This window comes from Canis lupus, chromosome 4 (assembly GCF_048164855.1).
Source record: "Canis lupus baileyi chromosome 4, mCanLup2.hap1, whole genome shotgun sequence".
NCBI classification, from domain to species: domain Eukaryota; kingdom Metazoa; phylum Chordata; class Mammalia; order Carnivora; family Canidae; genus Canis; species Canis lupus.
This window is the reverse complement of record NC_132841.1, coordinates 50848051-50860734: the sequence shown is the minus strand read 5'-3', so window position 1 is coordinate 50860734 and position 12684 is coordinate 50848051. Positions and strand designations below refer to the sequence as shown.

General features: G+C 42.3%; 1 protein-coding gene across 14 annotated transcripts in view; it reads right to left on the bottom strand.

Annotated features, from left to right (window-relative positions):
• ATP10B (ATPase phospholipid transporting 10B (putative)) overlaps window positions 1–12684 on the bottom strand; it is a 331154-nt gene that overhangs the window by 64422 nt on the left and 254048 nt on the right. For all 14 annotated transcript variants that reach the window (XR_012029896.1, XR_012029895.1, XM_072824282.1 and 11 more), the window contains 3 exons: window positions 11592–11830; window positions 1998–2189; window positions 202–802 (listed from right to left, as the gene is read on the bottom strand). Coding sequence is in view for 12 of the 14 variants with exons in the window: in XM_072824282.1 (XP_072680383.1) it covers window positions 202–802; window positions 1998–2189; window positions 11592–11830 (1032 nt within the window). In the remaining 2 variants the exon portion in view is untranslated. The remainder of the gene's footprint in view (window positions 1–201; window positions 803–1997; window positions 2190–11591; window positions 11831–12684) is intronic.

Genomic DNA, 12684 nt, shown 5'->3' with positions numbered 1-12684 from the left:
ACTGTAATTCTCCAGAGCAAGGAGGTGCAGAATGCAGCATGATTTAAGGAATCTCCTCTGAGGAAAGCATCTTGTGGCTTCTGTTCAAGTTAGGACCTGCTGGACTAAGTGACACTATAACCCACCCTCGTTATTACTGTCCTGTGCTGCCTCTTAAACCAGGGAGCCCTCTTCCTGGAGCCCTGGTGAGGTGGGACTCACCGCATGCTGGGTCTTCCAGCAGGTCCATGATAACCGAGTCTGCGCCCTTGGTGTAGACGATGATCTCACCCGTCAGTGGGTGCCTCACAACCACAGACATTCTTTTCCTGACAGAGTCAAAGCCCAGGGTGCAGAGGATGTCAAAGGTGAGGCAGGTGCCCTGGGGCAAGCGCACAGTCACCTGCTCAGGTGTCCGGGACACCAGCGTGAAGCTGTAGGCATGGGCTGCGTGTACCAGGGCTGCCTCATCAGGGCTCTCAGCTTCATAATAAAGCTCAGGGCTGGCCAGTCCTAGAGCTGGGGCCTCCAGAACCTTCTCGAAGGAAGCATCCAATCCAGACCCCTGGATGTCGCCCTGGTCCCATGTGCTGCTCCTATAGCCACCATCGGTGGAGTAGCCTCCACTGCACACAGAAGCATCGTCTCTCTCTTCTGAGTCTGTGGTAGGCATGTTGGCCCCCAAACTCTCCCCCAGGTCGATATCAGAGGGTGCAGTAGATGAGAATGATTGGCTGAGGTTCAAAAGCTTCAATCTGTGGAAGAGCTGCTGAATCTTCTCCAGGGATGTCCCCAGAGCCTTGGTCAAGGGTGGCATGGTGACCTTGTAGTCAAAGAAGGGAAGTGGAACATTAACTCTCAGTGTTGGAAAAAATATTAAGCTGTTTTATGGAAGAATATGAAGCTCATTTTGTAATATATGGATTATTTGGGGGTTTCAGCAATTATGGGCAAGTCTTCTCTCCTCTGTGAGACTCAGCAAATCTGAGTCTGTCTGGCTCCAGAGATTGAACTCCTGAGCTACCTGCCAGCTAATGTCTCAATAACTTGAAAACTGGAGGTTGGATGCTGTCCTTCTCAAAATGTACTTCTTTCTTTCTTGAAAGTAGAATTAATTTCTCAGATAACATTTCCTGCCTCCCAAAACTCCCTAAAATTTTGTGATAACTTTGTGAGTTTTCAGTGGTTGGAATGCCTTTTCAGAGTGTTTTGGGATCTAGGTATAATAATGGGAGACTCTGGTTGGTACCTGGGTGACCCTGTTTTCTTGATTTCATAGGTACCAGTTATAATACTCAATTATTACCACCAGTATCACTCATAAGGGAGCTTGGGTGAGAGTTTGTGGATAATTGAAGATCAATCTATCTTTAGTACTGAAAAACAATTCAGAGTATAAACTTCTAAAAATGGCCATCCAGCTGCATTGTCTCTAAATTGGCAGAACTTCACCCATGGTGGTGATGATGATGATGATGATGATGATGATAATAATAATAATAATTTTATATTATTTTTCCCTCACATAAAAGCAAAGACCAGTATAATGTGATATTATCATGGAGTTGTACAGATGGTTCTGCTGTGTATCAATCATACATCCTTCTTTAAGTTGCTGAAACTCTCTGAACCACTGTGTCTCCATTTGTGAAATCTACGGACATACCTCATTGGGTTTTTGGATTGTGATGATTAAATGATAATGCAGGTGATGTGTTTGGCATGGAGCCTGGCACAAAGCAAGTACTCAGTAAATATTAACTCTTAATACCTACCCTATAGACAGATACAGAATTTGAAAATTATATAGAAAGCTCATATAGGACTTCTTCCATTTTATTTAAAAAATGAGGAAACTAAGGCCCAGAAAAAATAAGAAATCTGTTCAAGGTCTCACGGTGATGACATGGTGTTCCTGTGACTAGGGCTCAAGAGTCTTGTCTCTCTGTTCAGGGCTTTACTTCTTACCCCTAGATCTCCTTCCATCCCTTCCACCACCCACCCTCAGTGATCCTTACCCTCTGCCTTGGCTCAGTGGTTGTGGAGACCATGACAGAGTTGCAGATGGTTAGTGCAAGGAAGAAGTCAGCAATGGAGGAGATGGTGGAGAGGGAAGTCTTGGCAGGTTTCGTGTCTGACAATGTCTCCAACCACAGTGCAGCATCTTGCACTTTGGGCAGTAGATTTTTATCTGGAGTCACATCTTTTTCCTGAGAAAGAAATGCCTCAATGAGAATCTTTCCTGGAATGTCTGGGTGGCTCAGCGGTTAAGCGTCTACCTTTGGCTCAGGGCATGATCCTGGAGTCCCGGGATTGAGTCCCACATTGGGCTCCCTACATGGAGCCTGCTTCTCTCTCTGCCTATGTCTCTGCCTCTCTGTGTCTCTCATGAATAAATAAATAAAATCTTAAAAAAAATCTTTCCTGAAGGGACTGGGGAGGAAGGCCCCTCTAGCAGATTCTTTGTATACCTGGGGGAAGATTAATACAGTCTTCCCTGAAGTCCTGCCTCTAGGACATCTCCCCCTTCCACAGGCCTGGTCAGTGCATTCTTATGTGATTCCTCCCTTTCCCTCAAACTTGCATGTTATAGACTCTGGCACTCTTTCCCTCACAGTGGCTTCCCACCATTTGCCCTTCATTGCTGATGCTTTCAGCCAGGAGCAGACCTCTAGCCCTCAAATCTGGATTTCTGCATCAGCCTCTGAAGTGATGTTGCTGCCTCCCACCTCTTTTCTTTCTAATCTTTCATATGAATTAGCCATGCATCTTCCTAAAACATTATTTCTCTCAAAGTACTTTTGAGCTTGAAAACCTTCAGGAGATCTTCATATTTAGCATAGTCAATACAGTCTGGCATCTAAATTCTTCCACAGTCTGCACTCCCATTCTTTACTCCCACCATTTCTCCATGCAGACCCTCGGCTCAGCCTGCTAGCTTGTTTGCTGCCTTCTGGATATTCCCTTTTAATACCTCAGATTATACCTTGTTTGAAAAGCGATCTCCTGTCTACCAAAATCCTATCTAGACTTCAGTAGCCATGAGAAGTCCCATATGTCCATGAGATCTTATCCAGCCCACGATAAGTTCCCAGTCTTCTGAGCCACAACAGCATATTTTGAATTTAGAATGTCCATAGGAGTCAGGCAGTTAAGGTGAATGAGGGAAGTGAGCCAAGGTACAGATGAGGACACTATGGGGTGGCAGGGGTTGGGAAACCTGGCAAGTCCTACCCTACCTAAAAGGTTTCAACTGCTCTGCTAATGAGGTGCTCTGGTGTTAGCCTAGTTTGCCTAATCTATTGATTTTTCAAGATAAAGAGTGATGATGTGAGAACTCATTTTTTTTTTTTTTAAAGAAAAATCTGTGGGCAGGATCTGACTCATGGGTTTCCAATTTTTCACATCCTTGTAGAAACTGCCACTTGTACCATCCCTTTGGAATGCACCACATATTGACCTATATTTTAAATTCAGTTTTCTTATATCCATGTGGAATCTCTTTTAGAGACAAGGTAAGAGCCTTGAGATAGAGACTGCATTTTCCACAAAGCTGTACATACTACAGTCCCAACTATTGCTTTGTTTGAAGCAGAAGCTCAACAAACACCAGCTGTTAACAGATATGACAAGAGCCATCATGCAAAAAAATTTCCACACAAAACCATTTATATCAGTGTTCATAGTTCACTGGTTAACTAAAGTTTAGAAGAAAGTTTTTCAATGGTTGAAAAGGACGGACTGAAGGACTCTTGATTAATTTGTTCAGGGTGAAGACTGAGTGCCAATGAGCTAGCAGGTTTTACAAATAAGAACCCAAGTTGAGATTTAAAAAATAATAATAAAGAAACAAAACCCTGTGGATAAAGAGTCCTCAGACTGTGTCTTTTCTGCTTAGCAAATGCAATGACTCCAGAAGTCAGACTCTATTCTCCCTGGGGTTGCTGGCACAAGTAAGAGCATAGGAGAGGAAACCCAGATACCCAGGTGGGGTGCCTGATTCCTGCAGGGATGAGAGTTGGGCTTTCCAACAGCAGAGGGAGGTGAAGGGAAATGGACTAGAACAAAATGTTCCAGCCTTTATTTGGAGTGCTCTCTAAAAGTCAACACTACACTTCCTCTGGTTCATACCATCAGACAAAATCCAGAAAAAAAGTACTTATTAAAAGGAAGAGTGCTAGTGAAACTGCATCAAGTCTGCATTTCTTCTCATTGCCTTGTGATAAGCAGTGGTGGACCATCTATACCATATGGTGTCACTATTTTCAGAAAGCCTAGGAAGGGAGCATGCACTATCCAACTTTTCTACCTTTGAATGCAGTCTTCCTAGAAGGAGTTCACATTGATAAAGCTCTTTCTACTTTTCTAAGCAATGTCATTTACGTGACCCCATTGACTTTGCACAGTTCTAACTTAACTGAAATCCTGAAAGATGGGCTGAGCTAATCAATGCCACTCAGTGAGTCAGTATCAGATGTCAGACCCTCTGATTGCAAGCCTGGAGTCTTCCTTTCCATGGTCATGGTAAAGTAGCTGTGTTCCCTTATTAATACTCTTAGGCAAACTCCCCTAGCCATCCAGATTCCAGGTTTCACCCATTTCCTGTTATCAGTGTACCATCATCACTCAAAGGGCTCTGAGCTCATTTCTTAAGGTAGTAATGATAGTTGCTATTCATATAGTACTTCTTACATTCTGGGTGCATCCATTATCTCACTGCAGCTCCACAGCAACATTATTTGTTGAGTACTATTATCCTCATGGTTACCCATGTATCAGATGAGGAAACTGCTGCCCAGGGAGATAAAGTGTTTTTCCAAAAGTAACACAGTAAGTAAAAAAAGACTCCTTTATTTGATTTAAGGTAGTCCAACTAGAATCCATGCTCTTAACCTCTGTGCCAGGCAAGATCCCCCACAAGAAGGAAGTAGCCTTTGTTACTTGCTGACAGCCAGCATCTTTAGTGTTCGGCATCCCAAGCACAACTAATAGGCTTATATATCTAATCCTTAGGGCTCAGCAGATAGTCTGTGATATTATAAAAGGGATTATGGAAATCTTCTTTTTTCAGGAAAAAAATTTCATTTGGGGCTGGGGGTATATATGAATGGGATGCTTTTAACCCTTACTACAGATACACAGAGTTGCAAACAAGCTCAGAGGTCATCAAAGCCAAATCTTCCATTTTCCTGATGATAAAATTGAATGTCAGAGAGGACGGAAGTGAACCACTCAAGGCTACACATTGAATTAGGGTCAGAACTAGGGCAGCTTTCACACCACCTGACTCCCAGCTTCTGACAACACACTGCTTTGCTCTAAGCTATGCATTACGTATTTCCAAATGGTGACACAGTTAAAACGATTTAATGGTTATTTATTGCTTGTTCATTTACCCTTTAGTCTATGAGTGCCATAAAGGCAGAGACAGTCCATGATATGTCCCCAGTGCCTGGTAGACTGCAAGCACTCAAATCTTTGTTGACTGACTCCTATCTGGGACACCATGTTATGCCACCACTGATGAACAACTCACGGGATCTCTTTGTTAAAACTCTTCTTCGGTATATTTCAGCCCAATCATACAGCAGTATATTACAAAAAAAAAAAAAAAAAAAATCTCTGCAAAGGGCCTATTTCTCTCTGTCCCTGGCAGCAGGCCCAGCCTGCAGGTGTCAGCAGCAGATGTTAGTGAAGCTTTATCTAGTCACCATACACTGTTTTCACAGGGCAAGGTTCTTCATGGTTCCCTTTGTCCACAGCCCATTGGTTTCCTGTCTGGCCCATTAACATTTAGGAACTTGGCACTTAGGAGACTCAGAGAAACCAGTGCCCCCAGCCACCCTTGGACTCTTTGGCTAGTCTATTTCTCTGAAGGAAAAGAAATATAAAATTGTGGATTACCGGTTGTTAAGATTAGAGTTTTGTGGCTGTTAAGATTAGAGCTTTGTGGCAGCCAGGCACTCAATTGGCTGGATTTCTTTCTATTGCAGAACACCTAAATATCATACAAACCTTTTTTGATGAAGGTGATCTTGGACCTCATACTATACCTTCAAGAATCCTATTATTATTGTTAGATTAGATAATTTACAACAAAATCAGATACTTTGCTAAGTGTGTTCATGTACATCATTTAGTCATCATGGCAATACTGAAATAGGTACTATTATTCTCCCATTTTAATTAGAAGGTAAATGAGGCTCACTGAATTTAAGTATCTTGTCCAAGGTCACAAAATTAGTAAGAAAGATGGGTCTTGAATCCAGTTCTGCCTCCTTGTGCCAACACCTGAACCCTTAAAAATGATGCCAGTATTTTCCAAACTTTAACATGTATGCAAATCAACTGGACATCTTGTTTAACTCCAGATGCTGATTCAGGGGGTTGGAAGTGTGACCCAAGCATCTGCATTTCTACAAGTTCTCAAGTATGCTCATGCCACTGATCCTAGGACCCCAATTTGAGTAGCAGGAATTTATATGGCCAATGTGTGCTACATGGCTGAAGTATGTCACACATTGAAGACCAGGGAAAGTAGGTCAACCTCTAATCTGCTACTCTCTTCTCAGTTTTAATAACTCATTCAAGTTCACATTGGCAACTATCACTCATTGGGTGTAACAGTTTGCTGCTATAGGAATCCAGGGAGCCAGCAGGGGAGATAAACAGGAACACCAGTGCCTAGCCTGGAAGAAAAATCTTTGTGGCTTGGTTCTTCCCAAGCCTCTATCTCCTCAACCTCTCTGCCATCCGCACCTTCTATTCTAGTTGCTCTTCAAAACCCCAGTTCTCCATGTCACTCTCATTCCTCACCTCTCCCTACTAGATGGTCTTCTCTTTGCTCTAGTTAACCTTTAATTTTGTCTCAAATTCAGCTCAAGTGCCAACCCTTCCAGCAAGCCCTTCTGAGGCCTCATCTGATGTAGGTGGACCTCTTCTGGGCTCCTCCTGCACCTCTGCACCCATCTACCCAGCAGCAAGAGGAGCATTCTGTAGGCACTGGTATTCTTCTCTCCTCTATATTGGGTTGTAACTCCTGAAATCAGGGACAATGCCCTATTAAACCTTTCACCCCAGTGTTTAGAACAGTATATGCCATGTTGTGGATGCTTACTCGATATTTGACAATAAATACCAGGCTATTCCAAAGAAAGGTAGATACTGAGTAGATACACAGAATTGGCAGAAGTGAACAGAATCAGACCCTTCTATTTGTTGTTGGTGAGTGTCTAAACTAATGCAACCTCTTGGGAAGTATCAATTGAAATGAAAAAGTTACATATCATTTAGGAATTATGCTTGAAGAATGAATACTATAGAAAAATACACATGTCTAAACAGACAATGGCTCAGCCATTCAACAAATTCTAACAGTCACCAAAAAAAAAAAAAAAAAAAAAAAAAAGATGAGGGAGCTCTCCATTGAACATCTGTCTGTCTACATATATGAAATAGTCCCCTAGATTCACTAGGTAAAAAGCAAAAGTCCAAAATAATGTGCAGGGCATGCTCTTAATTGCAGTAAAGGATGTGCTTATGTGTTTACCATAGTTGTATGCTCCTATATAGGTGAAACAATTCTGGAACATACACAAGGAACTGCAAATAATGGTTGTCACTGGGGTTGTGGGGAACAGAAAAGGGAAAGAGACTTACTTTTTACCATTTGACCTTTAATGACTTCCCATGACTTACTTAACTATGTGGTTATGTCACTACCATGAAAACAAGCTTTCCTGGTTCCTGGGGAGCTAGAGGCTGAACTGTGGTTTAGGAAAATGATGTTTTTGCCCAGGTTGAGGTTGTGACATTGAGGTGCCTTTCATTCAAGAAAGAATTGAGGGAACTCAATGTTAACAAATATTTGTTTAAATAGAAGCATGTGGATTGTTAAGATCAGCTTTCCTGAAAAGGGGTGTAAGTCCCAAGGAAAGAAACTAAGAGGTCTAACAAGAAGGGAGTTTTCCAGATTTTGCAAAGCTCCACTCCTTGTGAACAGGGTAATTGCAGCTGTGTGCCACCTTCTGGTACCCTGGAAGTTAAGGGAGGCACAGCTGACATAGGCTTCATCTGTTCCTGCCCTGTGTAGTCACATGACTTCCAAAAAGATTTTGTATGCTTGGCTAATTAAATCGGGACTCTTATCTAACTTTTGAGTGGGAGTGTGTATCTGTGGGCTGTCCCCACCAGCTTGGAGCAGACTGGAATGTTGTATACATCTCTTTCAAAGAAAGGAAGGAAGACCAAGATTAAGAAAAGAAGGCAGAGGCCAAAGACACCTCCTTTACTTTTCTCTATTGCATTCTCTCCAGACAGGTGGGAGAGGCCATGCCCACAAGAAGGAAGTGGTGGTGCCATCTGGAGGAACCTAAGTGGCCCCAATGCAAATTTCATGATTAGGAAGATATTCTTTGGTCTGATGGTTCTGGAAAACCTTTTGTAAGTGGCACTTCTAAACAAAGACTCTCTGCTTAAATCTTGGCTTCTTACACACCAGGGGAAAAAAAAAGGCATTTCATTTTCCATCTGCTAGTACTCTTAAACATTGGCTTAGAACTCATTACTCTCCTATGTGTATTATCCCCACCCTAAAGCCACAGATTTTATAGCAGCCAATTAGGCAGTATTAACCATGGCTTCCTTGTTCTTTGTAGTAAAAGAAAAAAAAAAAAAAGCCAGCTTTTGTTGCTATTAGCCTTGATGATCATTTTATTTTGGGTAAGGGCAAAGTTCCAAGGACACCGACAACCGGCTTCTCTAGAATGTGGTAGGGTGCTTGCTCTGCCAGGATTTGGCATTGTGGAGGTTTTATTATTTATTTTATTTATTTTTATTTTTTTAAGATTTATTTATTTGTTTATGATAGACAGACAGAGAGAGAGAGAGAGAGAAGGGCAGAGACACAGGAGGAGGGAGAAGCAGGCTCCATGCTGGGAGCCCGATGCGGGACTTGATCCCGGGACTTGATCCCGGGACCCCAGGATCACGCCCTGGACCAAAGGCAGGCGCTAAACCGCTGAGCCACCCAGGGATCCCCACATTGTGGATGTTTTAGAGGCAAGTTCTGACTGATTTACAAAGGGAAGGTAAAGAATTGGTGGTGCCAAGAGATTATTATCCAATCCGACTGGATGCCAGATGGGCAGGTGGAAGAGGATGCAAGCTTGGAGAGTTTGGCAAGAGTTGGTGGGGGCAGGAGCTAGGAGGTCCACCTGGGGCTGCCATAGATATTCTCTATGAATTAATTCAAGGATTTTATACTCCAGCTACAAATATTTTATAGGTTAGTATCAGAGCCCCCTTTAGCCAATGCCTCTCAAGCTATAGAAGATGCCTATTTGAGCCAAGTGAAGATTATTTCCTAGTGGCATAGTGCTAGGCTTAGAGAGATTCTTGATCTTGGTTGCTCAGTAGAATCATCAAAAATAAAACAGATGAATGTCTAAGCCTACCCTAGATCAAATATACCAGAATCTCAGGGGAGAGGGCTTGACATCGCATTTTATGAAAACTCTCATTTCCCATTCAATGTAATCAGATATGAACATTTGTGGAAGGCATACAGCTTTCCTTAAGAAAGATCATTTAAGACTTCTCCTAGTTATCTATCTAGAATATGTGATTTTAAGAATTAAGTCCTCAAAATAAACTCATGACATAGAATAATAAGCCTTTTAAAAGATGAAGATATTGAGGTTCTAACTCAGTAGGTTGACCAAAGTCTCAGAGACGATGATGGAGCTGAGATGAAAACCTGGGACATTTGACCCCAAACGCACCTAATTTATAGCTGGAAAGGACCTTGCAGGTCAGCATAAACATCATGCTATTTAACTTTTAGGACAGCTGGTGACAGTTGTAGGTCCTAGTGATAGGCCCTGAATGAAAGTTACACTGGCTGGCAGTTTTTCTGGGCTACTAAGATTTGTTAGGCTGAACAAGGGGGAGCAGATCTATGCATCCCAACTGAAATCTATAAAAGAAAGCTTCCTGTTTCTTTCTGTGTATCTTGGGAGAGACATTCTCAGGCACATGGGATGCCCATGACATCCAGAATTGGAAGGTGCCAAAAGATACATCCAGTGCAAGACTTAGAATCTGTGCCTGGTGAGAATTCACTAAATGCAGTGTTCAAATATTTAGGTAAAGAACTAGGGGAAGAGCAGTACATTCAGTGGGAACAAAATTAAATTGAAGAAGAGATAGATGCAACAATATGCATGTCCTGTTATCTACCCTGAGAAAATAAAAAAATAAAAAAATTGTTCCTAAAGGCATTGATGGATAACGATCTTGTGTATTTATGAGCATCATATGTCTTAAAACATGGCTAATGTTTCATCCTTGCTAATATTGCATTTCTGTGCATGGTAGTAACATAAGAGAGTTAACTCAACTTTGTACTCACCTGAAGTTAAATAAGTAATAACCCAGAACACAGATTCACAGAATTTCCTTTTTGTCACGGTCAGAAAACACAGTCCCAGGTTATGAAAACTAGGTAGCAACATGGAAAATAGTTTTGATATTTTTTCAGATTTTAAAAACCCCAGAACCTTTAATTTGTAGGTACAATGACTGCAAAAATGTTAAATATATGTAGTTATGTGTATATTAATGGAGAAAATAAAAATTGGAAGGAAATTCATTATGAGGATAGTTTTGAAAATCTAATTTTCTAATAATGGGATAATAGCACTACAGTCCTCTCTTAGAAGATGTGGGTATTGTTCAATATAGCCAGGGCTCCCTGTGGCCTTTTCTCTAAGAGCAGAAGATTCTAGAGAAAGTAGAAGGGGACAGGAGTCCGAAAACTCCAGTTCTAGCCTTGCCTTCAGGGAATGCTGTGTAATCTTGGGGAAGAAACTCAATTTTTTCACATGCTAAAGATTTGGTGATAGCTATACCCTTGGATCAAATGTGAAGAAACCATATGCAAAAAGTTCCAGACCAACACTGCAAGTTGAATCCCTACAGGGGACAGGATGAAGTGTGCTGGGTAATTTTGACACAGATGTTTGCTTTATAACTATTTAAGACTCTTTTTGATTATCACAAAAAGTATATTCTTCCATTACTCTTGAAACCTGCAAGCCTTAAGGCCCATCTTATTTTTCTACCTTATAGAAACATCAGCATAACAACTATTTCTCTTTCCTTTCACTGTAGTTTGGAAAACCATGCAATACGGACATGCTGCTGGCTCTCAGTTCAGTGATGGGGTTAAACAGAGAAGGGGGATAGTCTGTGATGAACAGAAGACTACATGCCCAATCTAAGGAGCATCAACTCTATCATTCAAGCCAATTGTTGCCACAAGGAGATGTTGGCTTAGTGTGGAGAAATTTTCCAATTCCTTATTAAAAAGAAATGCTAGAAATTTATATGTTTATCTGATATCTCCCAATTTTTAAAGCGTGAACATTTAAAATGAACAGGAATTGTATGTGCCCAACAAAACACATATGCAGATTGCAAATAAGACCAAGGGCTGCCATTTTGAGAGCTCTTCAGGGTTTATACAGTCTTTTCTCTTTCATATCCCAGATCCCCCTCCTGTCTATCCCTAAAAGAGGACACTTGCGACTTAAAGAGTAAAAGGTACTTACAATGGGGCTGCTGAAGGCCACAGGAGGCTGTGAACTTTCACAGCGCCCTATAGACCTCTGTCGTGAGTGGCCCTGGATGGGTACCTGGGCACTATGGCACCTCCTCAGAGGCTGAGCCCATCCTTGGCCCCTCAGTGTTGCTGGGCCCTGAGCCCGTTGGGCTGGGAATGACAGGCACTGGTATTGGGTCCACTCTTCACTGTCTGAGTCCAACTCCTTTGGGGTCTCCAGTCGTTTGGCTGCAAGAAAGGAGTCCTATTATTGCACCAGTCATACCTTGGCCAAGTCATGGTCTGGGGGGATCCCTTAGGGGTAGAGGAAAGAGCACAGAGTAAGAGCACTCTGCTTCTCTGGAGCATGGGCAATGGGGCTACCTTGACGGGAGAAAGTGGGGTGCATCAGATTGCACAGATTCAAATCCAGCTCTAATACTTCCTAGCTCTGTGACTGACCTTTGACTAAACTCATGTCCCGATTTTCTCCATTAGGAGAAAAAAGAGAAAAATACCTAAGGGGCACCTGGGTGGCTCAGTCTATTAAACATCTGCCTTTGGTTCAGTTCCATGATCCCAGGGTCCTGAGATTAAACCCTGTGTCAGGCTCCCTGCTCAGTGGGGAGTCTGCTTCTCCCTCTGCCTCTCCTTCTGCCCCTAACTCCACTCATGTTTTCTCTGTCAAATAAATAAAATTAAAACAATCAAAAAACAGGGATCCCTGGGTGGCGCAGCGGTTTGGTGCCTGCCTTTGGCCCAGGGCGCGATCCTGGAGACCCGGGATCGGATCCCACGTCGGGCTCCCGGTGCATGGAGCCTGCTTCTCCCTCTGCCTCTCTCTCTCTCTCTCTCTCTCTCTCTGTGACTATCATGAATAAATAAAATCTTTAAAAAAAAAAAAAAAAAACAATTAAAAAACAAACACAACCCCCCCCCCAAAGTTATAGGGTTGTTTTGAAGACTTAATGAAATAATGTGTCAAATAGATTGGCATACTCTAAGTACCTGTCATGGTAGTTGTCATTATTATTTAGAAGAGATCAGAAGCTCCCATTGAAATGATGGTTACCACCATGGCAAATGTGATTGAGCTACCCCTA